The 20,642-nt window shown below is 42.5% G+C and overlaps 1 protein-coding gene across 7 annotated transcripts in view; it reads left to right on the top strand.

Annotated features, from left to right (window-relative positions):
• Positions 1-20,642, top strand: part of ptprsa (protein tyrosine phosphatase receptor type Sa) — a 259,574-nt gene that overhangs the window by 130,367 nt on the left and 108,565 nt on the right. For all 7 annotated transcript variants that reach the window (XM_078168857.1, XM_078168856.1, XM_078168854.1 and 4 more), the window contains 2 exons: positions 8,558-8,703; positions 12,236-12,377. In XM_078168857.1, the coding sequence (XP_078024983.1) occupies positions 8,558-8,703; positions 12,236-12,377 (288 nt within the window). The remainder of the gene's footprint in view (positions 1-8,557; positions 8,704-12,235; positions 12,378-20,642) is intronic.

Raw genomic sequence — 20,642 nt, 5'->3', positions numbered from 1 at the left:
GTTAGGGTTTTAAGTCAGCTCCAGGACTGATGGACGGGCAGCTCCAGCAGCTTGGCGGTCTGCTGAGTCTTTTGGATAGCTGTTAGGTGGATACTGCAAGCTGGTAAATCTCTACACCTCAGAGGTGCACATGGCTGTAGTTCAACGTCAGCAACATCACTTTGCACCGCTAGTCCATTTGACTTGGTCTATTACTGCTGAACACAGTTTAGAATTTCTCAGAGTAAATCATATTTTAACAGTAAATGTTCAAAGTTTCAAGTAGACTTCGTGCAACATGAAAAATAAAGTTTTGAATATTTCAGGACGCCAAGTTTCTCCACTCAGTACTTATCGGTTGTTTAGTTCCTCAAGCAGTCAGTCTTGACAGTGCCCATGTCCATGTGCGTGTCATGTGTCTGCTGTTTGGCTAATACGAAAATTAAGTTTAATCTCAGTCAGGATTAAGTAGTAAATTAACTTTAAATCAGTAGCACACAGTCATTCATGTTGCTGTCATGTACTTTGTAAACACACCAAATAAGACAGAGGATTATATCTGTTAGCACATGTAGACAGGAGACTGTGTGTTGAGATAAAGCGGCATTGAGTGGGATGGAAAAATGAGGAAAAGGTTTTGTGCTTTTAACGTGTTGCTCATATCCAAAGCAGCTATTAGGACAACAATAAAAAACCAAAGGAAATTGATGTCATACTTATCTGCATCCTCACCCTGACCACACCTTTTACCCTGCCTGCCATGACTGACAGGAGAAAGTAGAGTTAGTCTGCTTGTAGTAGCACTACTAATAGTACCAAATGTTCTTTTCAGACATGGCTGGAAAAAGGTCTCTGTGTGCTGTGAGAGATACCTATTTGTAGCAAGAGGGATAGTGCCCTTTACCCAATTCTCTGCCTTTCTCTGCAAATCACTGAATGGCCATGCGTCATTTTGTCTCCCACTTTGCTAATTCAGCGGATAATGGCTCCTATTTATGACCCAAGAAGCTTTTCTCCATCAATTACTGTATTAGTCATAAAGCCAGTCCCCTCCCTCCTCTTACACCCCCTCTAGCAAAGGACAACAGAACAGAAGTGTAAATGGAGCTGTCTCATATTCACATGCCCACCTCCCACTCTCCAGCACTTTATAATCACAGCACTAGTGTATTCTGTCTTATCAGGTCCAACAGAGGTAGCGGCCAGTAGCAGGTGGTAGCTGTATTAGCTAAACAAGCGTCTGTGTGCACAGTGTGAGGTTTTTTTTTCCCCCTGTCCCGCTCGCCAGTTGTGTTTGCGTGGATCTGTTCTATTCTCGGGCCTTGTGAAGAAAGCCAGGCCCCCATTGCTGGTTATTTTAGTTCAGGCCATGTCCCCCTGCCAGGCAGATAAAGACGGGTCTTGTGTGCTTATCTAGGCAATGCCGTACCTCAGTCTGTCTGGGGGGAAGCTTGGGGAATAGAGAGAGACTTTGGTGGAAGGGACAAATGGCCACTGCGGGTGCAATGTCCTTGCAATGTCATCTCTGGTAATATAACGCACACCGTTTGGTGGAGACTTTTATACAAGGTACCTTACAGCAAAAGAAGTGTGGACATTTTTAGAATAGGGCACCGGTGGGAATCAAACCTCAAAAGCTATGTACTCTGGGTAACACTCTTATGTCCGCGCAGGAAGAAGAGGGCATTCTAAAGCATATTTTATAGTCACGGAAAGTGGAACATATTTAATGGTGTTTAAATTGTACATCTTTGACTTTCAAGAAAAAGTTTTCTAACTGTAGCTACTTTAACACAGTAGACCTAAATATGTCTGATTAAACATGCTGAATGTAGCATTTCATTGTAATGCCATGAAAGCATTATTACAAAAAGACTGCGTTAACAATACACTTATTTCAACATTTTATTTTATAATTATAACACATTTCTGCTATACTGCTGTATGTCACAAAGTTGCTTCACCATAACAAATACAAAGCCCTCAAATACGAAGCAACAGGTTTCATGGGGAACATAACTTAGTTTTCCACAGTGAAGCTATTTTTAAGTGATGCTAAACTGGACTGAAATAAACTGTGATATAAATATAATCTTTAAAGATGCTTCAAATTAAGAAGATAAAGTCCATAAAGCCATACAGTTGATTCCCCACAGCAGCCAGTTTGTGTCAACTTCTATCCACGATGCCGACACTGATCGCACACAATGCATGAAACATTATGAATAAGCCTATCTCTTGATAATATAGTGTGATCTATGCCATCGCTCATTATTGGGAATTTTTTTAAAGCAATTTAATCCCCGACACCACTCAACCTTTTTTTACCCTGCAATTACTGGCTACGTTCCAAGGTTCAAATTCTGAAAAAAAGGAAGGCTCAAAGTCAACGGTAACTGGCAGCAGAAGCCCAGAGGCACATAGCCGGGGAAAATTGAAAAAAAAAAAGGTTAATTACGTTCATCTGAGTTCACACAATCACACACTGTATACCTGTAATTGCACTATTGCAAACATTCATGGGCCCTCAGCCACAGTGTCTACCCTTTACCCAACCGGCGTTGATTGGAAGTAAAATAATGCTGATGGCATTCAAACAATATTAAACTCACTTCCTGAATAGTCCAAAAAAAGAGCAAAAATAGATATAGCACATACGTGGGCAAGTGTGAGAGAGGGAGACAGCAGAGCTAAAACCGAAACCTGTCTAAACTTGGGGCTTATGTAATGTAATTATGTTTAATTCTGTGGTTTGAAGTCATGTCTTTGTGAAATGTCACTTTTAGAAGCACGTCTGTGTGAAAAGTGACAGCAGATTAACCTATGATAACAGCCTCAGGTGAGGCAGAGCACCTCCTCTGTTTCGACTGTAGCATTGCCTCTGCTTTTGTCCAGCTGAAACTGCTGCCCCAACTGTATTTTACTCAACCATCTGAAAATTTATAGAGACCTGCTTACTTTTTCTCTCATGGTTATGAAATGTTGTTTTAGATAAGAGTGTCAGCCATGGGTTATCTCTGCGTCTGAGAAGTAAAGTGAGTGCGGAAGTGCCTTACGCCTGCATTCTATTTAAAGGCCACTAGGGGGTAACACTGGTTTTTAAAAGAAGTTTGATTGTATTTAAGTCTATTACAAAATTATCCTAAATCTCACTTTATTTATTACCCCAGGAAACATGGTCCTAGTGAGATTATGGCCTCAATCGGTCTCATTTTGCAAATTATGGTCCCATTTATAGAGATAATAGATGACAAAGCAGGGTATGCTGTAGGGCGTGGCTACCTTATGATTGACAAGTCACTACCACAGTGCTTTCCTCAGGTTCTCAGCCACATCCACCCCTTGCTCCTCCACAGCTCCACCATCTCATCCAAATATGGTCATATCTGCCTCCAAACAATCAAGATGGCAACTGCAAAAAGGCCAAATTCAAGGCGTCGTAAGGGTAGTCCACAAACCAGTAGGTGACATTATGGTGGCCATGTCCATTTCTTATATGCAGTCAAGACGTCAGTGTGAGTCTTAGAAATCAGGCTTGTTTTGCTCACAGTGTCTCTGATCAGTGCGGACAGAATACAGTGTCAAAAATGTCTGCTGAATAGGATGTCAGATAGAACACATGAGTTCATAGTCATGATTTTTAATGCGATCAGGCAGAATGAATGAAGTTGGTTGGCCGGTACAGGTGAAATTTCTCTAGAGAGATGTTAGCATTGTCCAACTTGATGCTTAAGAAGGGAGAAAAGTTGTTAAAGTTTCTTTTTTGATGATATATTCAGGACTTTCTGTCCTGCCCTCCCTCTTCACATCATCTCCTCTAGTCCTTGGACCTCCTCTCACCTCCTCTCCTCTCCTCTTCCAGCTCTCTCTTTACCACTGACCTCTCCAGTACCACCTCCTCCTGCACTCGTCTTCCTGTCAACCCCTACTGTGTCATTCTTTTTCATTTCAACCATTTTTTCCCCTCCTAGCCTCCCCAGCTTTCTTTAAACCTTCCTGAGGTAATGTTGAAAAGTATATTCATAGCATTATGAGCAAAAATCCTGAATCTGTCAGGAGTTAAATTCAGACTGACGTGTGGGCTGGTGCATTTATTGTATATCTCTCCCTCATCCTATGAAGTGGGAGAGAGAAGGAGAGGGAGAAGGCGACTGGGTGGAAATGTCGAATGGTCCAGGGGAAAACTAATCAAAGTGCGCTGGCCTTCAGCAGAACCACTGCCACAGGCCTGCTCTGTGTAAATCCCTCTTCTGTCTCGACAGAGGGCACATTGTAAGGGGAGGTCAAATGCAGAGGAGCTGTGTTCTGTAAAGCTGTGTTGTGTAGTTTCAGAATGGAAATTGAGATTGTAAAATGCCAAAAGGGATCAGTGTATGCACCAGACAAATAAAGTAGGCCTACTCCTTGAAGCTAGAGAAAAGCTGCAGTGCTCGAAACAGCCCATAACCTTCATATTAGAGACTCCCGTGGACCATATAGTTAATGGTGATTTGTTTAAGACTTTTATCTTTGATTTTATGGCTAATCTATTACATGCATAATCTTATTAGAAAGTTAGATTTGTTAATCATTCATGTCCCAATGATGCATTTGAAAAAACAAGTGGAGAATACCTCTTCAGCTACTTCAGGTTTGGACTTGTTTTGAAGATCAAAATGTCTGGTGTTCAAATTTTAAAAGCTACAACTGTTTACAAAGCAGCATTTGAGCTTTGTGCTAAAAAGGAATTGCCCACAGTGTAAATGCAACACATATGGATGCAGGATAAACAGAGGCTTGAGCATTATCAAGGTATTACTGTTTATCAGGGTACTGTGATTTTCAGTATCGTCAAAAATGCAGATGCTCCTTTTTCATACTGATGCGTAGATGCTGAAGTGATGTAGTGCAAAGCTCACACCACCAGAGGTCAGTCTGAGCTGGAAAAGATGCCGACTGCGAGTGGTGACCATGACGTTACAGGACTAGCAAAAAGCCTCCAACGACAGAGAGAGACAAAAACAGCAGTAGAGGAAGCGTAATTTGGTACCATGCCATTGTTCTGACAGCTCATCACATCAAAACTAAAGGGCCATTGCTCCAAAGGTCCATTGTTCAGAAAATACAGTATCCCTGTAGTCAGAAAGATTCGTGACCTTTAATCAGTCTACCCTGCTGCGAGATTATCTTTCCTCCTATGGTGAAGGCATGACCCACCTTACTCTGCCTTTGATTGGCTTATCCTGACATTCTTACTTCAACGCTAACCAATCTAACCTAGCCAACCCAACCACTGAAGGCAACAAGTACTAGCCAGAGAGGCAGGATAGGGCAGGTCATGCCATCACCATAGTAGGAAAAAAATTTGGCACCCGGGAAGATCCAGTGATCTGTTTGGGAGAGTGTGTGTTTTCGGGGCAGTGGGTCTTCAGAGTACTTGGTGTTTGTTTATGAGATAACAGGCTGTTGGAAAAATGGAGTTTCTGTCCAATGGGACATTTTTCGGGCTATTAATGTTTTGGAACAATGAGTTGTTGGAGCAATGGGCAGTCCCTGTTTTTTCACATCCAACTTGGTGAAATAAGGGTTTATTTTGAAGATAAATGAATTGAATTTGAATGACGTGTGTTGTGATGAGTTGAGAGGGCAATTAAGGTAGTCTTAGTTCCATGAACGAGAGAATCTTAAAATCAGAAGGTGTACGGTTGTGTTTTGCTGTTGAATGAGTGAAAAGGTATAAGAATGTTCCCCTTTTTGGCATTTGTGCCTGTGGGATGTAGCAAACTTGCCAACACATCTCTAGTTGAAACTACAGGGCGAGTTGAGACTTCTTTCACCAGCGGCTCTGCTTTTTGTCTTCTTTTTTTTTTTTTTTCTTTTTTTTTTTACAGGAATACTGTCATATACCCTATACCTCAGTGACATGTCAGGAAGGTATGGAGGTACACCGCCCAAGCCGATGTGAACATACAAAGAGGAGACTCTTACTGCCACTGCATATCATTTTCAAAACTGGGCTTTCTTGAATAGTTGCCTCCAGTGTAATTAGTCTTCTGTGATTTTAAAATATTAACAGAGTGTACAAATTACTCCTCATCAAGTAAAGTCACTAAATCATGGGTGATTTTTTTTAACAGATGCAGAGCAAGATTCAAAGAGGGCTAAGAAATGTTTTGAGGGATGTAACAATCAATACACGCTCATTTAACCATCAGGAGGGGCCAGGAATCAATATTTCCAACATTAAATGATTGCCCGCAACACAGCCCTTTAATATTTCTTATAAAAGTTGAAGAGGTTTATCCTTGCCCTTTGGCTGATTTATTTAGTGTACCATGTTGTCCGTCAGTGTTGAGAATGTTGTTATTATTATTGTTTTTATCATAGATGACAGTTTAATTCGCATATGCCATAAAGTTATCACTTTAATTCCAAATTCTTGCAATGCTGCGCACAGTGGGAATTACACCTTTAATTCTGGCAGTGCAGTTAGTGTCACGCTCTACCCCTAGAGCTGCATATGCCCTAAATTACCCAAGAAAAAAAGGGCAAGAAAGAAGACAGAAATCAAAGCCAGATAAGAGTAGCTCTGCTCGTCTGCAGGTGAGCAACTCTGACTGCTGACTGTAGTCTGAAATAAAAGTACTCATAATAGTTTTTAGTTGAAAGCATTTTTTTTATCTTCATTTGACCATGGACAGCGTAATGAGCACATATTCTTGCTTTCAGCGATAATCTCGCATCCACTGACATCTAAGCTTGTAAAATCAAGGTTAAATGTGTCTCACACTGGCGCACACTCGTAAGCAGGGCAGGAACACATTTTGATATTTGTTATGATGTGAATAACCACTCATTCTCATTTAGAGAGCCTCCTCTAGTTGAAAAATTCCAGCTGGTTGAGGAAATTGTGAAAACTGCTTTTGAGATTAACTACCCACCGACCACTAGTTAAACCAGTTTGTGTATCTTGGTGTAATATTTGCGTTAGAAGCATTTGGGTGGTTAGTTGGGGGCGGTGAATTGAACTCTACATGTGGTGCCTCTGCTTTCCTGAAGCAGTACACTCACCCTTCTTCTCTTCCTTTCCCTTGTCCTACACTATTTCTCTTTCTCTGCCTCATTCTCTCTTAAATATCCGCTCTCTATCTCTCCTTAGCTGATAATGAATGCAGGAACTCTCCTTCATATGTGTTTAGCAATGCCTGGAGACTGGTGTCGGCCCATGGTCCCTTAATTATTAATTTGACGTTATGCGCTGGCCGTTTGATCATCCCCACATATCTGTATGATTCAGATTTAACGAGTTCCCCAGGAGAATCTGTTTTCTCTCTCTGTCTCTCTCTTGCTCTCTCTCTACCAAGCTTGTTGTCTTGAACCTACTGCAACCAAGGCACAGGCAACAAACTGAAGCACCAAAAGCACCGAAATTACCGCCTTTTGATGAGAAGAATTTAACCAAAGAGTCTCAGATGTATGAGAGCATACATTTTAAGGATGCTTTCACACCTGCCCTGTTTGGTTCGGTTCAATTGAACTCAAGTTTGTCTGCCCCATAAGTGCGGTTCATTTGGGCAGGTGTGAACACAACAATCACACTCGGGTGCATACCAAAACAACTGGACTGAGACCTTCTTGAAGAGGTGGCCTCAGTCCAGTTTCAAATGAACTCTAGGTCTGAAAGCAGCCTTAGTTAGTTTGTGTGGTCCAAGTGAGAACTGAACCACCGATTGTGGCTTTATCCACGCTATCCTCTATCAAACAGGAAAAGCACTTATATACGATATCAGATTAAAACCAAAAACCCACTTTTACTGCCTCATCTTCTTACTACCCTTCCCTGAGGGTTTGCTACTGTACTTGTAATATCCAGACTCCATGTTCCCTATGGAGAGATCTTTGAGCTACTGATCATCAGCACCTTGGCACATCATCAACATATAAATTCACAGCGCCATGATTTACATGCAAAACTACACAGCGCTGAAATTAGGATACTAGATGAGGCACAGTCCTGTAATTCAACCCAAGTGTGTACTGCAGGTGGAGATTTAGGATAATGGACATAATGACATAGCCCAGTGGTTAAAGAGGCTGCCCTGTCGCAAAAAAAGCAGTAGGTTCATTGACCAAATCCCAAGTCTCCCACAGTTAAGACACTTGACTTGATATAGATAGACCACTATTGATACATGGTGAGCTATCTGTCTGCTTGTCCGTCTGCCTAACCTGTCTATCCGTGCAGCTATTCATCTTGTGTCTCAAAAACTCAAACTGACTGCCTCCCTTATCCAAGACTTTGCTCTGCTGCAGAACAGTGTGTGTGGGTGTGTGGCACAGAGTGAGAATAAGATACAGAAGGGGTTGCAAGAGGAGGAAGTGTGGGCTTGCGTGACATTATAGAGTCCTGTGTGTGTGTCTTGTGTGTGGGAATAGGAATTTGGTAGTATGTCCTTTCAGAAATGTAATCACGCTTATTTAACGCTGCCTTGAAAGGAACTGGGTTAGCTTCAGTGGCTCAACATTCGTCTTACGGCTTGTGCTAACGTCTCTCTTTCTCCTTCTCTCTCTCTCTGTCTGTGTCACCCTCACTTCCCAGCTGCACCACGGTTCACTAAAGTTCCCGTCGACCAGATTGGTGTCTCAGGGGGTGTGGTTTCCTTTGTGTGCCAGGCGACGGGCGACCCCAAGCCAAGGGTTAGCTGGAACAAGAAAGGCAAGAAGGTCAACTCCCAGCGTATAGAGGTGAGTCAATGAGCACTGCTGCACTGTGAGGAGTGTAACTTTATTTTTACTGTCCTGTACCACATCACTGAAATGCAAGCGGCAACCTTTGGGGCTAAAACTGCAGTTCCTCAAATGACCACTTGAGGCTCCAAAACAGAGTCCCCATAGACACCCAAGAATGCCCAACTTTACAGCAGAAATAAACATGTTTACAGCCTCATACAAAAAATGATTTTGGTGTCTATCCATTCATAACAACTGTATGGGTGGGGATTTTTTATATTACTCACCCATTTAAGTTTTATTAAGTCTTAGATTTATTCATAATTAAGGGCATTTCTGCTTTGAGTGGCAGGCTGTCTGTGAGGCATCACCACAGTCTATGAGTAACTTCCACTCCTCGCTCATTCTGGCTCCAAAAATCCAAGATAGCAACAGCCAAAATGCAAAACTTGAGCCTTCAAAACAGGAGGCCACAAATCAATGGGTGATGTCACAGTGCCTACATCCATTATTTTTATTATACAGTCTATGCAGAAATGGCATGCAACACTGGACTGAAGTAAGATGAAAAACTATGTCACTCATTTTAACCTTTATTTGCCCACACACGCTCTTTCACAATGCTGACCTGCACCACACAGTCTCCTGTTGCAGTTGGGTTCCCACACAGTCTTAGAAAAGACAGAAAAGGGTGTCTTCGTTTGCTTTCTTCACCCACAGTTTTCACAAATAGTTCTGGACAGCAACTACCAGTCTTTTCATGGACTGGCCTCTTTAACCTCTGAGCAATGTGCTGGGGCACCATTGGCTACAGTCACCCAGTAACGCAATTCAGAGCCCTCCCAGTCCTCCCTCTCTGTCCTCTATGCACTTGACTGGCTCTGTCTCCATTGTCACATTGTTGTTTCCAGTGCGGGTTTCTTTTTCTGCATACCGCCCTGTCTGTGTGAATGCGTCTGTCTGTGCGTTATTCATGATGTTTGTTGTTCAGTTCTCGGCAGGCGTCCCAGATGGCATCTCTAAAAGTCTTGATTGATGCTCAGTGTCTCTTAATTAAAAAGTTGCTTTCGTTAACGACAGCAGTGCACAGAGATAGACATGCACACGCTGCAGCGTGAAGACAACCACAGGGGAGGGGGCTAAAAAGCAAAAAATGACAACAACATCAACAGGGGGAGAAGCAGCATCTCAACGGAGGACAAAATAAAAAGACAAGCTGTGTTTGTACGTTCTCTTCTTCTGCATGCTAAGTGGGAAACAAAGCCAAGGGCGTGAAGGAGCCCGCCAGAACGGACGCTTCTCTTCCTCCGTTTAGCATGAAATAAAAAATTTGTAAAGGGGTTTTGAAGTAGTTCTGATTTTTTTCTCTCCCTGTTCTACCCTCTAGACAGCTGCTTTGATATCGATCATGATGCCATGTTCTGCAGTGTTTTTTAGCCTAATTAGCGGCTCAGCCCTGAGATGTGCAGCAGTGGAGCAGCAGGGCTGCTGAAGACTAGTACTTCTCACAATCTCAAAGTCATGCTTTGCTCTGAGATCCCAGCAGTGAACCCTTCGTCGAGATGTTGTAAGCTCCTCTGAGGAACGATAGATGTTAGAAGAGTAGGTGTCCTGTGAGACTGGCAGACGCGCTGACCATCCTCTCTAACTCTTCATCCATCCGGAAATTAGAGCAAAAGAGATTAGTTTGGGAAATGACTAGCTATATTAAAAAGAAGGCGTAATTGGTTCAGAAATGTCACCATTTAGAGTCATGTCATTTACCTATTTTTGAGATCCTGCCTTAGAGCAGTATACATGGCTGTTAATGTGATTTTAAGGGAGATCAAAACTGTGGCTCTTTAGACGTTGGCCAGTTGCCAGTTTCTGTAACTTCTCAGGCAAACTGCCTGACTGTCACCCACTGGCATCAGGTTTTAAAAATGAAGACACATTCAAAAGGTTGCTATTAAAGTAGCTCTACAAAAATGGATTTGATTGAGTGGTTGAATTAAATATAAAAACTTAAGTTATTAGCAAGTCCAAACTATTTTAGATCACTATATTGTTCTTAAAGGGATACCTTGCCAATTTTCAACCAGCTTTGTATCACAACAGCGTGGGTAGTATGTGTAAATAAACTGTGGTAAACCCTCCATTTTACCAGTCCCCATCTCTCAGCTTAAATATGCTAGATAGCCAACTTTTGCTGATTCTAGGATTGTTGCTCACACTGCAGGCTGACCTCTGCATTTCTGTATGCCTGCCATCACAGACACAAAGAGTATAGAAACGGATTGAGAGACACACCCGCCCCTTTCTGTTTCTCTCTCAAAATCAGACCAAACTCCTATCAAACTGTACAACTCAGCAGTGTTGTTCATATTTAAACCAAGGTTACGTTACAATATTGCCTCTTTCTTCCCTAAAATGTTTTCAGAAACATATTTTAGTGCACTGTTTGGCTGTAATATGAGGATCTGTGAAGGGGAAGTGGGCGTCATACTGGTTCCTGTATTGTCAAAAGTGAGGCTGGACAAAATGAGATCAACCAGTAACAGTAAACAGTGTTGATCAAATATGAACAAAGATTTTGTTACTGTGTTACCTATTTCTTGCCTCATGTTTTCAGAAACATCACCAATTTCAAAGGTATTTGTGTCTTTCTACGACACAGACAGCCCAGTGTATCAAAGAAATCCTTCCAGCATTGAAATACTTCTTTAAAATTTAAAAAATCAGGATGCTGACATCCAGTTAGGCAAGCCAATTGATATAATTAGTCTAAATCCTATGGAGATAGATGTTTCCTTAGGCATACTAATACTGTCCTTCGTCATGTTCTTGTTATACTTGAATGAGACACACATTAAAAAAAACCCTGTGTGAACACAAACAGCTTTGCCTAAAAGAGCACTTTGTACTTCACTTAAGAATTATGAGAAAACGTCTAATGTTATTACTGAGCAACCTCATCATTTCTGATTTGACACATCAAGAGTATCTTGATAATTCAAAGATAAAAGGCGTTAATGTTTATGTAGCTCTTCCCTAAATGTAATCCTTTTTGAAAGTGAGTCTTTTTATAAATACAGCTTCCTTCCACTCAGTATTCTCGGCACATGTTGCGTTCCGAGTGTAGTCTGATTTTGTTTTTAAGAAGCACTTTCAACAAAGTTCAAAACAACGGGCTTTACAGAGAACAAAGGGCATAATTACAGATAAAAACAAGAGATGAAAACACAAAGAGGCGAGCACATCACACGCAAAGATATGGGGCTGGGATTGCGTGTGAAAGTGTGTATGTGAGTGTGTGTGTGTGGAGAGAGACTGTGTTTCCTTATAGTTCTGTATTTATGAGAACGGAAGGATATAAAAGAATAGACACCACACCTTTCCTACCAAGAAAATTTGTAACTCTCTCATATGTCTTTAGTTTTGGATCCAGTTTACAATCAGTTTTTTAGTAATCTAAGTTAGCATAGTTACATGAGAGCATTAACACCAAACTCATCCTCCCAAGAAACTGTTTGCTTTGGAGCCTAACCCTATTTACTCTACCCTACAGACCATTGAGTTTGACGAGGGTGCCGGCGCCGTACTCAGAATCCAGCCTCTCCGAGCGCCACGTGACGAGAACATCTACGAATGCGTTGCTGAGAACAGCGAGGCCGAGATTACCGTCAATGCCAAGCTGTCCATCATCCGAGGTGAGTCCTGCATTATGAAACAGTGTGCAGAGGGGTAACTACAAAAGTAAATCATTTAAGTGGACGTCCGTGAGCTCCTCAGGTTTTTTTATGATGACATCTTGCCTTGGAGTTTTTGTACTGCACTTGCCAGTGAGTTAGTGAGGGCTGTACTTTTCTCAGTATATCTGTAGGTAGTGCTCTGGTAGACCATTTTGGCTTTTGCTGTAAAAGTTGTTTAGACGGGTCATAAGTTTCACACAAGGTTTTTCTTTATAGCATTTGTGATTTTATAAGATTTTGACATATTAGAAACATAGAAAGATTGTCTTCCTGTGTGCTGTGAGGTTTATTGATGAAGACCTAACTGATATCTATAAAAGCTTTTATTTATTGAGTACTACTATATATACACATTACACAACTCATCACTAAAGAAGCCAAATTACTATACGTGAAAATGTTTTGGATTATCTTTTAAAGTTCTTGTGCAGGCGCATGTCACAGCCTAAAGTAGACACGTATTCGCTTATAGCAGATGGACAGCGTGACACCTATTTATCAAGGATCCATCAGTTTGATGAGACTAATCAGCTGTGCATTCATGGAAGAGCTAAACCTCTATTTGCCCGTGATGAAAACCCATAGGATCCCTGAATGAAAAAGATTGATTGGTCACCCCACCAGACACAGTCAGGGCACAGTGGCGGACAGACGTGTCTGGAGACGCATCCAGACACACTCACACATAAACAGGTGTAAAATAACAACACAGCTGATCTTTGTGGACCTCATATTGATCTGTCCTTATAGGTGCTATTTTAGATTCAGAACAGATAATACACCTTTTTTTTTTTTTTAGCTCTAGCTTAGAGGTCACGGAGGACAGTATCATAGGCAAGCAAGCATGTGGTCACACACTCCCGCTTTCTTCTCTCTCCTTCTACCTGTCTCTGTCTGCCTCAGATACATAGACACACACACACACATCGTCTTCTCTTCTGTTCTCTCCTGCCGCCATCTGCCATGTTTCCAGGGCTGGATGAAGCTGAGCTATTGCTGGCTGGCTGGCAGCACACGAGCTAGGCCTTCCTGGCTGTCAGATCCACAGGCAGTGCGGTGGGGTGGGGTGTTGGACCAGGGACTGGAAGCCTGGCCCAGTATCCTGGGTTAGTTATTGTTAGCAACAAACCCCCCCACCCTGGAAGCATGCTGTTGGGTGCTAGGGGGTTGCGATTGCCTCAGGTGCCCTTCAAAACTTGATATGAAATGTGGTACTTAGACTCTGAAATTACATCTCTGTTCACATTTGTGACAATTCATGCCAGTGCCTAGAGTGATGTACACTGAGTAAGTAGGTACCAGTGCTCCTGATGGACGTGTGGTTGCTGCCCAGCTCAGATGCTGCATTTATAGAATAGTGTCTGCCATTTACTGGACACTTGATTACAAAACACTGTGTAGGATCCTGTGTGTAGCATTTATATAGCATTACAAGACTAAGAAGCAATCACGCTTCCAGCCTGCATCAATAGTTTCATCCTCGTCCTCAGACCACATATTATTCATAGTCAGAACTCAATTTATCTGCTAAAATCAAGTCCTGAAAGTCCTTTACAAAGAAACAGCAGACACGCACACAGACAGATTGAAAACAAGAAATTGAAAATGAGAAACAAGCACACCAAATTTTAAACTACAAGCGCAGGCATGTGCACGCCAGTGTGTGCAATTGTGTGTGAGAGATCAGGGCAAACCCAGGGCGGTCCACAGGAGCAGAAGGAAAATGAAAAGTTATTGGAATCAGCTCGACAAGGTTTCCTCTAGAGCCCCAGAGAAAGGCAGCGGCGCTCCTGCCCAGGCAAGACCCCGGCACTGAAGGAGGGATGAGAGTGTGATGATGGGGAGGGTGAGGGTGCAGGATGTGTGGCAGAGGAGGAGAGCAGTACGTTCTCTCTGTTTTCCATCTTTAATGAGGTTGGGTCCCCGTGCATTAACCCATTAGGAAGGAGACAGCAAAGATATAGAGAGAAAAGTGGGAGATATGAGAGGAGAGCGACATAATTTGATTCACAGAAAGGGCAGACGTGAGGCGGGAGAAAGGTGTTAAGGGCGAAGTGAAAATGGATATAAAATGAGGGTGAATGTGGGGAGAGAATACATGTAGATGGAAGTGGAGCAAACCAGCGGAACAAATAGGGGAAAAAAAAGTCAAAAGTTGGCCAAAGATGAAGGGAGACAACAGGGGGTGTTGCGGACTATTGGCAGTGTAGAACAGGTGAGGAGGACAATAGCCCAACATGGGTTCTTGGAACAGGGGCAAAGGATTATGGGATATGGGACAAGGCACAAGGGACACATCCCCAGTAAACAGAGGGGTTGTGGTGTGGGATCAGGAGAGGCAGAAAATGGGTCGCCACAATGGGTGACTGGGCCAGAAAGCCATGGCACACATTTGGGAGAAAATACAGCTGCATACACACACACTTAATGGAATAACATGCAAACATGCAAGGCTTACACATCAATATAATGCCTGCATGGGTGCACACTTGCTAACAAAGGGTTAGGAAACTCCCTGAACACATAAATCATTATGAGAAATTTAAGCCTAATTAAGAGCAGGAATCATTTTTACTCAAAATAGCAGCAGTCCTCAAAGACAGGCATACCCAAGTGAATATATGCACAGTCACTGTTAAGCACACATATACACAGAGGCACAGTATTTTCTGTCGTAGTGCAAACTCATCTGCCATGACAGCATGTGGGCTCTGCTTGGAGTTTAAAAGGAAATTAACAATAGCACAGTGCTCACTGCACACACACCTCAATGCCTCTGCACCGGAAAGCTATCCATACACACCGGCAATGTGCATGCGTGTAACCACTCCCAACACGTACTGTATGTACACTACCTTAGATCTACGAAAACGTGTACACATAGCAGGATATAGACATTCTGCAAATACTTAAAACATCCACATACATTTATTCATACAAAAGATAATACAGACAGGCAAAACCTAAACCCTATTTCCAATGACACAACGCCATCCTCTCTTCTGTCGTCTCCGTGTTTGTGTGTACTTGCGTGTGTTGGTGGCAATGGCAGGGTGCATTTAGCATCGACTGTGACACCTCCTTGGCTGTTGCTCCACTGCCTCAGCTGAATACCTAAGATGGGGGCCATCTGGCTCCACTAAGACTTGCATACAGTCCTCTGGGAGTCCTTGGAGAGGGACTGACAAGCGTATGAAGCACACTCTTGAGATCTGACTCAACTTGCAGCTTGCTCTGGTTTTTTTTTGTCATGGGAACATTCTTTTTTCTGTTTTAAGGATTTGACTGTTTTCTGAGTGTCAAAAAAAGAAGGCAAAGTTGCCACTGGGATACTGTCAGCTCACGCTGTTGTGGGGAGATCATGGGGTGTTATCCCACTTTGTGTGCTTGTATTTTAGACTGCTACAGTCTTTAGCCCTGTGATTACTGTTGAAAATAGATTCTCCCCTGCGGCATCCCAATGAGCAAAAACGGTGATGGATGAGATTTGGGCTGATATTCAGGCTTTTTTTTTATATTGAACAAGTTGTAAATATGATGTGTCTCTTGGTGTGTTTGGAAAATCCACTGTTTAGATCACAGTGAGGCAGAAATAACCACATTGGTTGAGTTGTACCTCAGTGGTGAAGCCATGGAACTGCAGTTTCTCTCACAAAGCGTGCTCTGGGCCGTTTGAACCAGCAGGCACCAGAGACTCACCTCTGATGCACACATACACACATGCACACACAGAGTCTAGTACTCTGGTTTGGCTCTATATAGTGCTAGATACCAGACCTAGCCATGACCTTCATTTGCAGTCATACACCTTTGTGCACCCACCCACACAGTCACGCTCACATCCTGCTTGTTTTCCCTTCGCCACTCCCAACCAGGTGGAACCAATCAAACGTACCCTTCTATGTGTCTCATCACTCTTCTTACTCTCAAACCTTTCCAATCATCATTCGTTCTCTCTGTGAATGCCAAGTTGCAAGTCTGGTTTTCATCCACGGCACTGATTTAGTTCATAAACTGTATTTTTAGGGGTTTTTTTCTCTGTAGTTTTGCCTCCAACCTAACCTAACCGCACCCCTCCTCCTCGTCTTGTTTTACATATGCATGTAAATCCAGTGTATGTCAGGGTAAATAAATGTCACTCGTGCCAAACTTTGATCACAGTTCTCAGTTTACATTTGTTGGCAAAGAGAATACGATACCATTTCCATTGGATTTAGCCATGTCAAACCACGTTAACAGCGAATATTTACCAGTTTTCAGTGCTTATTATGTCGTGTGTACAAGTGGCGTTTTGTTTTCTTGCTGCACATAGATTCAGATCAACACAAGCTGCATGTGCCGTTTCATTTGCTGGTTTTAAATTGACTGGAAACTCCACCCATCTGCCACAGAGCAACGCTGTGCCGGTCAGGTTCAGGAACGCACCCACTATTACCCAGAGGGGAGTTGGGGCGTAGCATGCCTACTGTTTGATCAGGCTGTCTGCTAATTGGCTGCTCTCTTGTGAAGAAGCAGGTAATGGTGAATTTTAATGGGCTTCTGGATCTTGGTACACGTACAGTCTGTGCAGAGATCAAGACCAGTGAATTCAAGGTACCTTTTTATAGGAGACGGGTTGAAAAAGGAGGGTGAAACAGAGGTGGGAGGCAGACAGAGGTGCAATGATGAGATGGGGGAGAAAAAAGTGAGCGGCAGCAAGAGGGAAGGCGAACTGGAGTGAAAGTTAAAGGGATGGAGACCAATCAACCTTTCAACCAGGAGTGGCTCCAGGCCAAGCCTTAAGACATTCTATTTCCTGTCTTCACCTCTTCTTTCAGTTCTCCATCTACCTTTTTCTGTCTCTCTCACACAGTATCTCCACCATTATGTTCAAAGCCCTCTCCTCTCTATCTGTCTGATGCACAGTTGTTCTCTCTTTTATGTCTCTACCAATCTTCTTTCGTTGTATTTGAATGGGTTGTGTGTGTGAGAGAGAAATTGCAGCCTGTCAGAGTGGACAGCAGTGCGTATGTGTTTGTAATGCAGCCATTTATCAGGTATATTTTAAACAAACTGCAGTAAAATAAAATACAAATCCAGATCCATTCACAGTATGTCACAGACCTGCAGGGCATCCTTCATAATAGACAGATGATCTTTAGTCCCTCATTTCTTTCAAGTCCTTTGATAGACAAAAAATGTTTTTACCTTAGAATTAAAATGCCTTTGCTGTACTGAGAAAAAAATGTGCTTTGAAATACTTGGATGCAACCTCAAGTATAATGAGCCATACTCGGGCGAAGTTTGAGGGAGGAGGAGGGGAAGAAAGGGGGAGACGAAGGTTGAAGAAGGTTAGCCTCACATTACATTAGGTTATGTTGTGAACTGTTCTTCGCAGCTTTAAGTGTGCGCATGTTTGCAATATGAGTTAAGAAAACAGTGAGATTTCTCTGCATGCATGTGATGCAATCCGATTTCAAATTTTAAAAAGTCTGAGCCCAGGCTAAGACAGAGAGGAAGAGACAGTTTGAGAAAAGAGAGATGATGAGAAGAGAGAGAAAAAATAGAGAAAATTTCTCCTCCTTGCTTTTCATTTCATCAGTATTCCTTGTACATATCTAACAAGCACCAGAACAAATACACATTTAAGTTGGTGGAATATTCCCCTTGAGTCCATTCAAGACCCCTTGGGTTTTTGTAACCTCTTAAAACTACACTTTTACGTTTTCTCACAAATATATGGCTGTTAAAGAGAAAACTCTTCTCTCCCGAAACTTACTTTTTGCAGATGTAAGTTTTTCTGTTTTTCCATTTACATTTTCTGTTGCATTGATTTGTCCGTGGTCAGTTCTTCTTCTCCTTCTCTTTGTAGTGCTAATGCCGTGCTGTTTGGGTGTTCAAGGGTTGAATGTTTTTTTTGTGTGCATGTGTTTTATTTCAGAGAAAGAGGTGAGTCCAGGGCATCAGACAGGCTGGATGAAAAATTAATAAGACACATAGCGAAACATGAACAGGTGTGTGTGTGTGTGTGTATGAGAGACAGAGTTAGTGTCATGATGTGTGTGCAAGTGCACACGGTTGACAGCCGGTGTGTGACAGAGTGTGTTGAAGTGTTTGTGTGTGTTGGAGATTGGGGGGGGGGAGCCAGCAGGCAGGTAGTGGCTGCTCTGTAATGAGACAGTCAAGAATAAGCTTGGCAGTATCAGCAACAGATCTCGCTGTTCTTCCTCTTCCTGTCCGCCTGCCTCTGAGGTGACCTTTGCCCTCTTCCACTGATCTCATACACCTATAGTGAAAGTGAGAAAGATAGGAGGGGGAAAATGCAGAAAAAAGTGGCAGGAAGGTGAGTAGAAAAGCCAAAAGGTAGAAAGAAGAAAACACCATAAATACTGAAATAGAGGAATAGGTTAAAAAAAAATTGTATAATTCTTGTATATTATTGGACTTGTATTGTACTTGTGGGTCCAAGACAATAAGCTCAGTGTTACGAGACTAGGACAAAATGGAGACAAGCCTCAGATGATACGAAAAACACTCTTAAGTCTAAGGAGACTTTGGTGAAATAATTTCCACATCAAAGTGTTAATGCTGCATCTTGACTGCATGTGTTCTGTTGGGATACCTTCCAACGTTTCATATTTGTCTTCTGGCTACATCAGCCTTGTTAAAATGTATACTTATATGCCAATTGAATGAAATTGTCCACAACATAATATGAATATAAATGCCTTAATAAAAGACAGAAAAGAAAAAAAACATTCCTCCTTTAACAGAGCCCGAGACTCTGACATACCTCATGTGACCGAGTCCACACTGAGCTAATGCTATGTACTCTTTCAGTTGTTTTTGCCAGCTGCTTATCTCCAGCTTGTCCCTGACAAACAAGTCAATTCTCATTCCCGAGCAGCACTCACCTCCTCCACCAGTAAATAATACATTTGTTTAGTGCTGTTAAGATCTGCACCCATCGGTGCAGGTTACCTGCTCGCAGTGAACCCATTCTTGCATGAGACACCTATTATCATCTAGTCAGTGCAAGCATTTTATTTTTCATTTGCAGATATTAACAGAATGCTTTCTCTTTGTGCATGATCATAGTAACTAACATTCTCTTTTTTGTGGTTGTTACTTGACTCTTAAATTTGAGGAGGATTACGTGTGCAGCAAAGTTCCTGTTCTGTTCAGTAATGGTGCTTATAAGGTGCTACTCCATGCTGTGTTGGGATTGTCTAGCTGTTATTGGTGTTATTGGTGTATAGTAGAGGGCAGGCTCGGCACAAACAACAAATCAGTAGGCGGATGTTGACCACGTGGATGGCCCTCATGCCCCTGATCTCTCATTGAAGGCTTAAGAAGTTTTGTGTTTTTTGCTCAGAAGTATTCCTCCAACACTTCCTTTCCACTCTTGGAGGATACCTCTCTGCCCACCTTTCACCTTTCCCTCCCCTTGCCCCACTTCATACCTTCAAATTGGCATTTGTATGCCTGCCAGACTTTTGCCAGCCTTCTATCTCCCTCATTCCGTCTTTCTATCTTGTAGAAAAAGTTCCCTCAAGAGGAAATTCACTCAGATGAGAGTTTATGGCCTCTGAATCCTTTGATCCTCGGAACCTGTAATGCAGCCGCAGCATCACTGTGGTAACGCGGCAGCAATCCCGTCAAATGAATCGAGTGACATCTGTAATCACGTGTGATTGAAGGATGAAGAAGGGGGACACAAGCTGAATGCTAGCAAGAAAGACAAAAGGTGAAAGAGGGAGAGAAAAAAGAGGTGGTGCTGATGGAGCAGGATAAGTGGAAGGAGCTTGCCTCTAGCCAGGGTTGGCTGGTTTCTGAACCTTGGCCATCAATTTCATATAATTCTTGCTCAAGTGCAGCGACCCTGGCCACCCTAGACATCTGGCCACAGCCAATATAAGATGGGGGTAGAGTAAAAATAAGGGGAAAAAGAAGAAGTGAAGACACAAGGAGATGGAGAGAGAGGGGAAAGCAGAAGGGGTGCTAGGGTCTGGTTGATTGGTTTACTTCTGGCTAGAAAGTTTAGATAAATGGATCCTTTGTCGCAGCAACGAGTTGGCCAGAGTACTAAATTGAAAGATCAGTGTCTTCGAGACACTTTTACAACGATAAGCACTCGCTGTGCTGATTGTCCTGGTGATTCAACCTGTGCCGGTAGATACCCTTATGTTTCCTCCCATATCAGGTAATTTCCATAATCTGTTTCATAATGAGAAACTGATAGTG

The sequence above is a fragment of the Epinephelus lanceolatus genome, chromosome 6 (assembly GCF_041903045.1).
Source record: "Epinephelus lanceolatus isolate andai-2023 chromosome 6, ASM4190304v1, whole genome shotgun sequence".
NCBI lineage: Eukaryota > Metazoa > Chordata > Actinopteri > Perciformes > Serranidae > Epinephelus > Epinephelus lanceolatus.
The sequence above is the reverse complement of the archived record's forward strand: the minus strand, read 5'-3'. Positions and strand labels throughout refer to the sequence as shown.